The 14,032-nt window shown below is 44.1% G+C and overlaps 1 protein-coding gene across 11 annotated transcripts in view; it reads left to right on the forward strand.

Moving 5' to 3' along the window:
* The window catches only part of satb1b (SATB homeobox 1b), a 61,181-nt gene that overhangs the window by 13,879 nt on the left and 33,270 nt on the right, over positions 1-14,032 (forward strand). For 6 of the 11 annotated variants that reach the window (XM_078252202.1, XM_078252206.1, XM_078252205.1 and 3 more), the window contains exons 3-6: positions 4,088-4,264; positions 5,442-5,568; positions 7,856-7,909; positions 9,191-9,314. In XM_078252202.1, the coding sequence (XP_078108328.1) occupies positions 4,088-4,264; positions 5,442-5,568; positions 7,856-7,909; positions 9,191-9,314 (482 nt within the window). The remainder of the gene's footprint in view (positions 1-4,087; positions 4,265-5,441; positions 5,569-7,855; positions 7,910-9,190; positions 9,315-14,032) is intronic. The other 5 variants (XM_078252208.1, XM_078252210.1, XM_078252212.1 and 2 more) reach the window with 3 other exon arrangements.

The following is a 14,032-nucleotide window of genomic DNA, read 5'->3' on the forward strand; positions in this document are numbered from 1 at the left end:
TGTGTGTGTGCGTGTGTGTGTGTGTGCGTGCGCGTGTGTGCGTGTCATTAAGAACATTTGCTGCTTTCATTCAGCATCTCAAATGTGAAGATTTACTGACTATCTCTATTTCATATGATTGTACATTTTTGAGTTTGAGACTGTTAATTGGACAAAAAACTCTCAATTTGAAGACTTTATCTTAGATTCTGGGAAATACGAGCTGAAATGATCAATTGATTAGTAGCTCGACTCTTTTTTTGAAGCAAAAATACCAAATATTTTCTTCTCAAATGTGAAGATTTGCTGCTTTTTCAGTGTCTTATGTGACGGAAAACAGAATATTTTGGGGGTTTGATCTGTTAGTGGGACAAAGCAAGCAATTTGAATGTCTTGATGTCGGCTCTGGCAAACAGTCATGGGCATTTTTCACTGTTTTTCTTTTACATTTCATAGACTATTAATCAGATCAATCAGATTAATTGCTAATGAAAATAATCATTAGGTGTCAGTCCTACAATCTGCTATTTTATGGACTAAACAATTATTTGATCAAATCATTGACAAAATAATCAATGAAGGTATTATCTGTTAGTCTGTACAAACTAATTATGAAACAAATATAGTAACTAACTTTGTGTGTGCGTTTGTGCACGAGTAAGAAAAGAATCAACCATGTAAATAGAGGCAAGCTATTTGAATGCAGTTTAAATTGCCCCCTCCCACACACACCACCTTCCACCCACCGCCACCCCCTGCATGCTCTCCAAAACTCTTAAAACCTTTTTACAAGGCGTCTGTAGTCATCTCAGCACACACACACACACACACACACACACACACACGCACACACACACACACACACACACACACTGCACACACTGCACACACTCCCACTTATTTGCCCAGACAATAGCTAATAGAACAGCACTGTGAGAATTATTCTTGTGTTGTGCTGCATAGCGCTGTGTCACTGCTCTCCAACCGCAGCCCTCCTGCTCTGACATTCGTTTATTAAGGGAAAGTTTCAGTCCTTTAAGAGCCATTCTTGTTAAAGGGAGCCTTTACTTTGAGATTATGATATAGCTTTTTAATATAACTGGTGTCGTTTCGTGAAAAACGCGACGGGCAAAGCCATCCAAAATATGAACCTTTTTATGATTATGGTTTTTTTTGTGTGTGTGTGTGTGTTTTTCTGTGGGTTAGAAATGAGTTTAAAAACTGCAGGTTTGGAGTTCTTATAGCACTTGGCAGCTAAGGCTCTTCTCTCTGTTTGTTTGTGGCTATGTGAGTGTCCTCGGATGGGCCGTTTCTCTTATTTGCTCCTTTAATCTACGCGTCGCATTCCAACTGAGAGATAGCGTAATTTTTCACCTTCATCATCTCTGCTTCTCTTGGCCTCCTACGACGTTTGTTCCTCCAAGCCTCCTCATTGCTCTCCTCTCCCCTTCCCTCTCGTCGTTTTTCTTCCCGGGTAAAGGGTGAAGCAGCTACGGGAGGCGGGCAGTCCGCCGCGGAGGCTTCGCAGAGGTCCCACAGTGGGCATTGTGTCCGAGCCTGAAACGTTATTTACCGCAGCCCTCTTTGGGCTCCCTGGAAACAAAGCCAGTATTGATCCCCCAAATGAACCTACACAGCAGTCTTTATTGTTAGATCTTTATCTATTAAAATCAGGGGAGGAGAAAAGCAGCTCTTTCAGCACATTCCCTGGCATCTGTCGGCTTATTGATTGTTTTGCCAGAACTGTGTGCATCTTCTGGAATGCCTGGGATTGGAAAATATTAGAATGTGAATCATTTTAATCGGCAAGGACAATAAATATACAGAAATGTGTTCAGGTGTTAGTAGAGTTGAGACATGCTGCGAAAGTAGGGCATCAGGGCACCTCGTAAACCATGAAGGATTTACTAAAAACAGTACGCTATAGATGCTCTTCATCAACACAGCATATCAATTGTCTGCTGTTGTTTTCATCAAACTTTGACTTCAGAAGGGAAAGTTGTCCCCATGCCCTTAAACTTTCTTAAATTTCTTAAATATTTTAGAAAGAAATGGCATATTGGGTGATATTTGCACAGTGGGTCCCTTGAACATTCAGCAGTCTTTGGACAGGGATTGCTCATTGCACCTAACAGCAGAGCCACTGTTGACACAGACTAGTAAACCTCTCAGGACGCAGAGGTGGTATGGGATTTGAAGCACTGCATCATGGGAAGAAGAGGATTTTGGGTTGGCAGGCAGAACGAAAGGCTAATGTGATCCCAGAACCTTGATAGTGAATAAACAGTTAATTGTGCCAAAAGGAGACATACAAGTTGTAGGATTTTTGTGGGTACTCCATGTTTGCTCACACTGAGCTGGTGCTAATTCTTTCTATTTCATATATATATATATATATATTAGGGCTGTCAATTGATTAAAATATTTAATCGCGATTGATCGCATGATTGTCCATAGTTAACTGTCATTAATTTCAAATGAATCACACATTTTTTTTATCTGTTCTGAATGTACTTTAAAAGGGATATTTTTCAAGTTTTGTGTGAAGCGATATTTGAGACTCAACGTTCTCCGGTGGTTACTCAATTCACATCGACGGTGAAGTTATTTTGGGGGTTCTTTTTAATGATCATTTATTTACTTAAAAATGTAAGTAATAAAGCCTGTCACTCAGAACGGGACAGTTCTCTTTACATAAAGTGTGTTGCTCTTAAAAGAGCCTTTTATTTGTGATTCAGGATCAGTTTTGACCTCGTACAGGCTGCTGCCCTGCCTCTTCAGTAGGATTGGACATTGAGAACCGGTTCCAACTTGGAATCGTTTCTAAAATTACGATTTCGAAATTTCGAAAACCAAATTTAACACGTGCAAGCGGGCACCGTACTTCCAGTGTGCCTGTTGTGTTGCAGCCATGGAGCACAGTAAGCGGCGCTTTTAATTGTGGCTTTATTTTACATTGAAACTGCCCGGTAAAACTGTATGTCACCGTTGAATCAAAATGGAATTTTCCTTTTATCTGTGAAATAAGCATGTGACCCGTTTCAACTCCACCCCTCAAAGAATCGGAATCGAGAATCGATAAGAATCGTAATCAAAAGGAAAAATCGGAATTGGAATCAGAATTGTTCAAATCAAAACAACGGCCAGCCCTGCTCTAAAGAGTGTACACCACATCCATGGCGGTTACCGTCTTCCTCTTGGCGAGCTCGTTGTTAGGTGACGGCATCACGCCACACGTTCTCCAGGAACATCTTCAGCACACCGCGGGTCTCCTCGTAGATCAGACCGGAGATGCGCTTCACTCCGCCGCGGCGAGCCAGACGACAGATGGCGGGTTTGGTGATCCCTTGGATGTTATCACGGAGCACTTCATGGTTTCTGCTGGCCATCCACAACGGCACTATGCTGCGTCGCTTACTGTTTTCCCAAACTACGGAGCTCCCCGAGGCCCAAATCACAGAACGCGCATGTGTTAATCGCGCATCAAAAAAAACGAGTGACGTTAAAAGGAATTTGCCTTTACTCGTTATTGTAGCGTTCACTCTGACGCACAACCCATTGTGAAACATCTCTGTCACAGTATGTCGTCATCTTAAAACCTGAAAGGTGAACCTACGACTTCAGCAAGGAATCCTCCCGCAAAAAATAAAAAAAAACATCTTAAAATGGGATTACAGAGCCAGGAAAAACCATCTTTGAAAAACTCGTGGAAATGACATGACAAACGAGAGCATTTCTAAATGAAAAAGATAGGTAAAACAAAGTCATTCAAATTGTGCAGCTTCCTGTGCACCTAAGGAGTGTTTCCCATTGTTGATGTGAGACTTTGGCATTGGAGACAAAGAGATAGAAATTGTCCTATTAAAAATGGAAAATGCCTTTGTGGTCCAAACTCATCGTTTAGTTCATTTCTGTACAGGACTTCACACTCAGCAGCAATCTAATCACTCGCTCATAACCCCTTGACACCCAACCTCAGTGTAACTTAATCGCGAGCGCTAAATATTAATCTCGTCCCTCGGCTAACACACGTAATACTGAAGGTCAGAGTTTGCATTTGAAGAAATGTGAACCCTTTCGGTTCTTACTTGTGTCTCTGTGTCCTCAGGCAACATGCTGCCTGTGTTCTGTGTGGTCGAGCACTACGAGAATCCCATGGATTTCGACAGCAAGGAGGAGCACGCCGAGTTCGTCCTGGTGCGTAAGGACATGCTCTTCAACCAGCTCATCGAGATGGCCCTGCTGTCGCTGGGCTACTCCCACAGCTCAGCGGCCCAGGCCAAAGGTAACCCACCGATTGTCACTCATTGACTCTCATCATCATCTCTTCATTTTCCTCTCAGATCTGCCACTTTTCTTCCCCCCCCCCGCTTTATCTCTCTAATGCTCATTAGCGTCTCCTCTGTAGCGTTTTCTGACCTGTTCTGTTACTAATGCACACACTCAAACACACACTCTTTATGACTCACTTACACACACACACACATGCTACACACACACACACACACACACACACACACTCTGTGGCCATAATAGCCTACCGCCAGCAGATCTGAAGCCACAGTAACACATCCTGACACTGATCCCAGACAGGAGATGCTCAAGTCTTGCAGGGGTCACACACACACACACACACACACACACACACACACACACACACACACACACATTCCCACACTCGTTCACACGAGTCTAAATACACAGGCTTACACACTGAAATGCTTGTATTCACATTCACATATTGTGCATATAAGAAAGTAACACACAACCATACACACTCGTACTGTATATATTTATATAGACTTGACTCAGTAGGTGGGAGGGGCAGGTGAAGGAAAGGGTCTGCTAATTGCACTTGAGCACACGCAGGCCGAGGGTGGCTGTTTCAAGGTGCCTCTTAGCATGCTCTTTTATTATAGCCTGTCCATCACACTTACGTGCACACATTCACAGAGAGAGACACAGACACAGACACACACACACACACACACACACACACACACACACACACACACACACACACACACACACACACACACACACACACACACACATCCTAGTCCACCTCTCCCATAAGCTTTCTTCCTGCTGTGTGGGCTGCTACTTTCTTTTAACCCAGTCTCAGAGAAATTCTATGCTTGTTGTGATTTCAGCTACAGATAAAGTACATGAAGAGTGTTTATGGCATCAAAATGCCTCTGGAGTGGCCACACATGGCTTTATTCATGCTGCGCATGTATTACTGTTTTAAAACAAAGTTATTATTTGTATTTATGCAGCTCAGTGACAGCGAGCTAAGATGCTAAAATGAGCTTAGTGCTGATGTACTCTCTTCTTTTTTTTTTTTTTTTTTTTTTATCTTTGCTCTTGTGCCCATTGTTGTGCTTTTGTGTGTCCATATCTGTGTCCACGTTTACCCATGCTCATGCGTGTGCGCATATGTGCCATGTCGCATCATCCAGGTATGATTCAGGTGGGGAAGTGGAACCCTGTCCCTCTGTCATACGTGACGGACGCACCGGACGCTACAGTGGCTGACATGCTGCAGGACGTCTACCACGTGGTCACGCTTAAGATCCAGCTGCACAGGTAAAAAACACACACACACACACACACACACACACACACACACACACACACACACACACACACACACACACACACACATTTCCCTTTACAGTATATAACAGAAACAAACACACTTGAACGCATACATGTGTACCAATCTAAAATGTTTGTAGGTGTTCATACAACTTTTCTTTTTACCTACCTACCACCCACAAAAGTGTAGTGTCATAACCCACAGTAAAACACACATACACACACCAGTATTGGATTGATTTTATACACACAGAGGCACACTTGTACCTATTAATCTCTGCTTCCAACACTCTCACACATAGCATGTCCTGTATGCCCAGAGGCAGGTGCCAATCTGCGGATGCCCTCTGCATGTTTGATACTGAAAATGGCTCTATTACTCTCTCACACACACACACACACATACATACACACACACACACACACACACACACAGACACACACATACAGGCTGACCTTTCCCAGCAAATGCGAAAAAAACCATTAGAATACTGAAAACCTCCTGGCGTAATGGTGCTAAAGAAACACAGAGATTGGTTTATTTATCAATTTAACCGTTAAGTGATGGGAACACAGGTACCGCGCTAACAATTTAGCTAATGCTGTGATGAGTGATCAGGTAGATTTATCTCTTGTAGCTGCTCGACATTTAACTGTTAAGGTATGTTAACTAATGTGCAGATAACACAGGCATTTTTTGCATTTTTGAACCAAGCAATACTTGTGATAGTAGCTCTTTTCATACATTTATTTTCAAATGAATGTAGTGGGCAACTGGAGACTGCGCACGGCTAAAAATGACTCTGCAGCAGATGAATACGCCGTTGTTCACCTGAAATATTTCCATAAATAAACTGGGCTGCACTGGCTATTTTAAGTGAAATATATTTCTTCTGAATCTACAGTACATTGCATATGATAATCGACTAACAAGCTTCTAACACTGCTAGCTGTCTTGTGCCGTCACTCACCATATTGTATGCTAAATGCTACTCTGTAGGAGTGAGATTCGTTGTATTTATACGCACAGCGAGAGCATACGAGCATTTATAGACATGGATGCAAACAGGCTCACATGTGCTACAGTGCTCAGATGCACAAAAGACACACACACACACACACACACACACACACACACACACACACACACACACACACACACACACAAGCAGCCGAGTGGCACTGGTGTGGAGGCTTGTGCCAGCTGCTGTTCCGACTCTTTTTCTACCTCGCTCTGCCTCTCTTCCTTTTCTCTCCCCTCTCCTTCTGTGTTGTCCCCCCCCCCCCACCGCCATCGCCACCACCCACCTTCACCAATGAAGCACTCACTCCCACTCACTGACTGATGTCAACACGTCCACCAGCCAGAATATCGAATGTTGTGTGTATTTCCGGCATGCTAGCCTTGAATGCATGGATAGCTGTCTTTCTCCACTACCCCTTTCCGTCTCTCCCTCCTTCCCTCCTCTTGTTCACTTCCTTCTCCCCAGAGGCTTTCTAGCTGCTGGAGCAATTTAAGGGTGTTCTGGAAAATCTATTGGTTGTGTGCGAGCGTGTGTATGTGTGTGTGTGTGTGTGTGGCTGTGTGTTTTCTTACAAGCAGATGTTAGCCTTGACCGTTGCACGCATCCTTTTTCTATTCCACTCACCTGTTATCTCCTTGCTCGTAACGTTTCCAACACACCAACTCACAGATTTATGGACACACACACAGACACACGCACACACACACACACACACGCACACACACACACACACACACATTGTCTCATGCACTTGTACACTTAGCACCCCTCGCTCAATGTCTCATCTCTCTCACTTGCCAAGTGTCAGGGCAGGTTTAACGAAAAGTAATTCAGCGACACATGCAATACGAAACACATCGAACATATGTCTTGCACACGTAGTAAATGTTTCTCCAGAGCGAACTGGCCACTCTCACTGTTGCTCAGTACAGTCTCTCCACACTCCCACCCACAACGTTAATACATTTCTCATTTTCAAAACCCAGAAATCCGAGTGTTTCTCAGGTAGAGCTGAATCCCTGCAGCACACGACTCCAGCACCAGCTAATGTCAAAGTCAATCTCTATGTGATATATAAATCTATTTTGATTTTGCTGCATATTGTTGTCAGGATTGTTATTGTTTTGTATTTGTTTTTCCCCTTTTCACTCCCCGCCCCACCATTCCTTCAATCCACCACCCCCCCCCCCCCCCCCCCCCCCCCCCCCCCCCCCCCCCACCCCCACCACACCCCTCCCTGCCTGCTGCAGAAATCTAGCCAGTAACACCTTAAATTGTTTCACCGAGCACAACGAGCCAGGAAGGTAGAAGTAACACGAAATAATAGTCGCCACATGCAGCTGATGTATAATTCATGCATCAATCCAGCAGATGTGTTGTATAAAGTAATTAACTAATCAGAACAATCAGGAGAGAGAGACAGAGAGAGAGAGGGGGAGAATATGAAAGAGGGGGAGAGAGTGAGGCAGTCAGAGAGAGGGAGAGAGAGAGAGAGAGAGAGAGAGAGAGAGAGAGAGAGAGACACAGACAGAGCAATCTCCAGATGCATCTGCTTGATGCGCCAAATGAAATCTGTCTGTCTTGGAGGGGCGCTTGCAGCAGGAAAAAAAGGAGCGGGAGCCCGTGTGTTCAGTTCTCTTTCTCTCTGGTTTCCTCCCTCTGTCTCTACTGCTCTGTCTATCTGATTGTTCCAGTGATTTGCCCATTTCATCAATATATGTTTTAAACAGGCTTGGACTGTTTGAAACCTTTGTTTTGCGCGAAGTAATTTGTTGCCAAATTGCCAGTTTTTAACAGAACACTTGGCAATTAGTCTAAAATGTATCGACAATATTATTAATATTTATAATTGGAGTCAGGATTTAGCTGCTTTTCTCTGATTTGTATCATTATACATTGAATATCTTTGGGGTTTTAAGTGTGGGCTTTGGCTTTTTTGTATTTTTTTTTTTGTATTTTTTTTTTTTTTCTTCACAGTTTCCTGACAAGGACTCAACAATGAATCCACCCTGCATCATCAGATTGATCGATAATGAAAAACAATCTGCACTTAATGTTCTTAAACATTGTTTAATTATGTAATTTGATTTGCCAATGGTAGGCTCAGGCTTGTTATGCCAGATTGAGTCAAAAGGCTTTTTTTGAAATCCAATAATGTTGGACGAGGAAGTGTTGCAGTCTAAGTCGCTTCTCACACGCATGCCTCAATAGTTGTTTAAGTCAAATTAATTTCCAAATTTGAAGATTGGCTTTATTACCCATTTGCTCCATATATCAGGGGAATGTCCAACCCTAACACTCTGATTAAATCATGTTGATATTGTATTGCTGAATCTGTGGCTTGTGTATTTTATCATTTTCATTCAAGATACCATCAGGGCTGCTGGCTTTCCTTTCTATCCTTGCCTCTTCTCCATCTGAATTGTTTCTCATGCTCTCTCCTCACCTCCCCCCCCCCTCCCTCCACACCTCTTTCTACCCCTTCCTCCCCCTCCTCCCTCTTTCCTCTCCCCATCTTATCTTCCCTGTCCCCCTCCGCCCCACACCCCCCTATGTCTCCTCTCTCTCTCTCTCTCTCTCCACAGTTGTCCTAAGCTGGAGGACCTGCCGCCCGAGCAATGGAGCCACTCTACAGTAAGAAACGCCCTCAAGGAGTTACTCAAAGACATGAATCAGAGCTCTCTGGCTAAAGAATGTCCCTTATCACAGGTGCTGAAGCCCAGTCTGCTTATTTAAAAAAATAAAATAAGTATTAACGCCCCCCCTGCTACCATACTGAACAACAAAACAAACACCCCTATCTCCATCACCACTGTCTTTTATCCTTTACTTATCAAATGCCCTGAGTTTGATCAAGTGGGAAAGAGAATCGGCATAGAAAATCCAAATCAATGGCTATTGTCATTTGTTTGCCGCATGATTTTTTTGTTTCTTTTACCGCCCCCGACACACACACACACACACACACACACACACACACACACACACTCGCACACACACACACACTCGCACGCACGCACACGCTCACACACGCACATACAGACTTTTATGCAACGGCAGCCAAAAGGCAGAGGTGTTGTTGAACGTATGGTTATTGTTAGATAAACATTGGCCCACACCCAGAACGATCTGGATTGTTTTTGTTCTTTTTCTCATTTAGCTAATTCTCAGCATTTCATAGCGTCCAGCGGGATATACTGTACTGTATGTACGTTCACATGTCAGGTGTTTTATTCTGTGTTTTTTTTTCCCGGTTGGGAGGTTGGATAGAAAGCACTAGCGCAGATATTGTATTAACAGGCAGTGTAGTCAGTATATCATGGAGGCAGCTCTGGAGTGAATGGAATGAAACGGCAGTATATCTCTCTCACAAGGGCCAATAATGTGTGTGAGTCTGAGAGTGTGTGTCACAGTGCAAGGAGATATGTGTGCTTCTGTGTGTATTCGCTCGAGTATGTTTGTGAAATGTATATCAACGTACGGGATGCGTATGTGAAAGTGTTGTTTGTGTTTGCATGCGTGTGTGTATTTAGATCCAAGCGTGTGCGTAGGTGCCTTCAATGTGAAGCCAGCTCTCCTCCCAGGCCACCGTATGTTCACCTGGAGACCCTCATTTGCGCTGCATGTGTGTGTGTGTGTGTGTGTGTGTGTGTGTGTGTGTGTGAGCGGCTGCTCTCAGTGTGTGTGTGTTTGTGTGTTTAGCCGGGCATGAGCAGTGCGCTGATGATGTAAAGAGTCCCTGGGTGGCGTTCAGGCGGAGCCCAGCCCGGTCTGGTAATCACCCTGTTTACGGTCCATATGTGAAGACGGCTCAGAAGAGAGCACACGCTAGCTCTGAGGATCTAACACACAGGCACACATCCCTCTTCCTCAGACACACATTTGCTATTTCCAAATACGCACTAGTCTCAAATTAAAATGGAGATTGTTTTAGCTTTCCAACGAGGACGAAAGAAGGTCCTGAAAATATCTTTAACAGAATCGGTTTCTTTTCTTGCTTTTGTGTATTTTAACAGCCAATTTGGTCCTAAATTCACATCTTAATGGCATTAAATGGTCTTATATTTTAATATTGCCAGCCATTGTAGATTCTTGGTAGCTTCAGTCACTGCAAACACTTAACACACGTGTGCTGTGGTTCCACCCTACTCTTGTGTTCTCATTGTCCCTGCTGGTAAATACTCCCTCAGTACTTACTGTAGAGTACAGATATTACATATAAATCATATGTATTTATTGCTTTCGAGCCAAATCTAAGCCTTGGTTTTTAAAGATTTTGCCTGGACATTATTTTATTTATTTATTTTATTGCCATGTCTGTTTTTAAGGTAGCAAACTTCAAAATACTAATCCAGTTTGTTATGTAATTTAAAGAGAAACTGGCACCTTTGCTATGTAGTGACTTCATACCCTGATAATCTACATGTATCTGCCTTGTTCAAACATGGCTGCTACGATGGTGTTTGACATCTGTTCCTCTGTGGGGTTTCATGTGGCCTGCTACACTCTTAGAGAGGTGGTTTGTTCCTCCTAGAGCCAGCTGGTTTAGTGGACTGCTTGTCAGGATTAAGGGATGTCCCAGCATTGCCTCGATACATGGACTCCCAGCCCTGGGACCAGTGATGTCACCATGTAGTCGGATGAGAAGGTGAAAAGCCAGGAAGCCTTTGGCCCACCCTCTGAGGTTTCTGAGTTGAGCAGAAAAAAGTGAAATAAGTGGGATGAGAAAGGGGCGTTGCAGGAGGGAGATTGGCACCTTTTTAGGATTAGCGTTTCCTTGATATTCTGCTGAGTAATCCCAGACTGAAAAGAGAGGTTAACAGATGACAGAATCACAGCAAGTGAGTGAAAGAGAATTAGCCCACCTCTGAACAGAGCTCTGAAGGGAGAAGGGAAGGAGGAGTAGTAGAGCAGGGAGGGGAGGGCAGCGGGGGGGTTATTTTGTGAAATGCTGCTTTTGTCCAGGCTCTTGTCAAACATTTAGTTTGATTCTTTTGTAGCGGGGAGTCATGCTTTGTGTGTCTGGGCTACAAATGGCATGAGGAAACTCGGAGAGAGAAAATGTTTTCACTCGTGTCCATTGTCATTCCCCTCGAGGAACTGATTCTGACCTGCACACATATGAAGCATTAAGCTTAAAGATTCACAGCTTGGAGACGCATCGCCTAAATAAAACTTCTGCTGATCTCCTGATTCTGCCTCGATCAGCCAATCAGGCTTATTATTTTTCTCTGAGGTTGCTATCAAGCTTAGCAACCCCCTTGCCCATGTTCGCAGAAACTATGGCAACAAACGATATCCCCCCCTCACCCTACTCTTTCCCATTGCCACCACCTCTTCTTGCCCACCCCCTGCTCACTCTCTGGGCGGCCCCTGATGCACCAGCTGCTGCGTCGCGTAGCAGCAAATAGTCGTCAAAATGCCATCTTTGCAGGCCTTCACCACCTCGGCAGCCATAGGCGCAAACTAGTTGCAAGTGTATGTGTATGCATTTGTATATATATATATGCGTGTGTGTGTGTGTGTGTGTGTGTGTGTGTGTGTGTGTGTGTGTGTGTGTGTGTGTGTGTGTGTGTGTGTGTGTGTGTGTGAGATTGAAGGGTCATCCCAGTTGAGGTGGATATGTGCCATAATTGAGCTATGTTAGATGTTGGCGAGAGACGAGGCACAGTGTTGCAAATGGGATGTGCTTTTTCCCCAGCTGATTCAAGACATCAGGCAAAGTTGGAGTGTGTGTGTGTGTTCAATTATGTACGAGCATGTGTGTTAATCTGCATGTGTGCCTTTGTGTAACTGCACCTTGTGTGTTTGTCTGCAGGGGTTGTGCTTTGTGTGTGTTTGCATTTGCCAGTGTGTGCACCACACTCTAACGCTGGCAGCTGGGTGCCTTCAGTACCTGCCTGCTGCACCGCTATTCTCTTACGCGCACACACACACACACACACACACACACACACACACACACACACACACACACACACACACACACACACACACACACATACACATGCTCACTCCCTCCTTTTTCTCTCTCTCTCTTCCTGTCTCCCATGATGGGGAGTGGAGTAGATGTTGGGGACCGATAGTAGCCCAGTGCCACTTCCTGGTCTTGCTGATAAGCTCTCTGTGCTGCAGATGGTTATCACTTAAAGGGTCCACACACATGCTCATGCACACACACACACACACACACACACACACACACACACACACACACACACACACTGGTACGCACACACACAGCCATGCTACCTGTTGACAAGCCCTAGCACAGCCCTCCTGCTGGCACCGCAGTGGCGGCTGAGGCTCTGGTTATCTGCTTGATTTCACTTAGTGCATATGCATGTGTGTGTGACAGAGCAGTGGGGAGAGCAAGAGAGAGAATAGGTGTGTGTGTGTGTGTGTGTGTGTGTGTGTGTGTGTGTGTGTGTTGTTTCGTTCACACATATACGCGAGGCCCCCTGTGAGAGGTAGAGTGATGTATTGAGGGAGAGGGCTGATTAATGAGGAGCGTTTATTAGAACATCTGTGTCAAAGATGGCGGAGAAAGAGGGAGCGAGAGAGATAGAGAGAAAGATGGGAAGGGAGAGAGAAAGGCACACCGCCTTCTGCAGGTCTCTTGTTTGTTGCCTGGAGCCGCCTTAGCCCAGATATACTGTAAATAAAACATGGCAGGCTGGAGGAGAGGAGTTCATTATCCCACCGACTTAAAGGAGAACTCTTCTTACTTTAAATAAATGGTTTTCAGATGGCTTGGGATTTGGCTACCGGAACCAGGTTAAAGTGGAAATGTGTGGTTTGCTGCTCTACTAATCGTCATCCCCAATATTTTTCATTCCAAGGCAGTAAATCAAGAACAAAACCATTCATTCAGATTTACTCTGGCTTATTATATCATAATGAATAAACAGAAGTTATAATTTTAAGACCATAGAAGGTTGCAGTTGCTATTTCCTGATGCTAATATTGCATAAATCCAAAAGGAGCTGCTTCATACATAAATGTATGACCCATTAAAAGGGCAATTCTGACTTCCTCACCCTAACCTCAACTCTGTCAGGGTTTTTCATTGAATGAAGACTTCTAAGTAGATCTATTAAAGACTGCTTTGTTATACCATGCAAGTCCAAATGCAGACCTCTTCACTCTCCTGTTTTTCATCATGATGCACCACAGCATGGTTTTGCACAAATTCACACCCAGCTGCTAAATGGTCGTAACAAAGTGCAACCACATTTGACTCAACCTCGTAAAAGCATGTATGGTGAGAGTCACGTCCAGGATGATTATTGGAGTCTTGTGACTTCTGTTGAAATGTAAAGAACAGCGACACATCTCTTCCTCAGCATTGAATTGCGTTTTTAATACTATTGCAGCAAGACGTGGCATCTAGCACAGTCAATGTCTTTGAGAACTCTTGCTTTTCT

This window comes from Sander vitreus, chromosome 6 (genome assembly GCF_031162955.1).
Source record: "Sander vitreus isolate 19-12246 chromosome 6, sanVit1, whole genome shotgun sequence".
Classification (NCBI taxonomy): domain Eukaryota; kingdom Metazoa; phylum Chordata; class Actinopteri; order Perciformes; family Percidae; genus Sander; species Sander vitreus.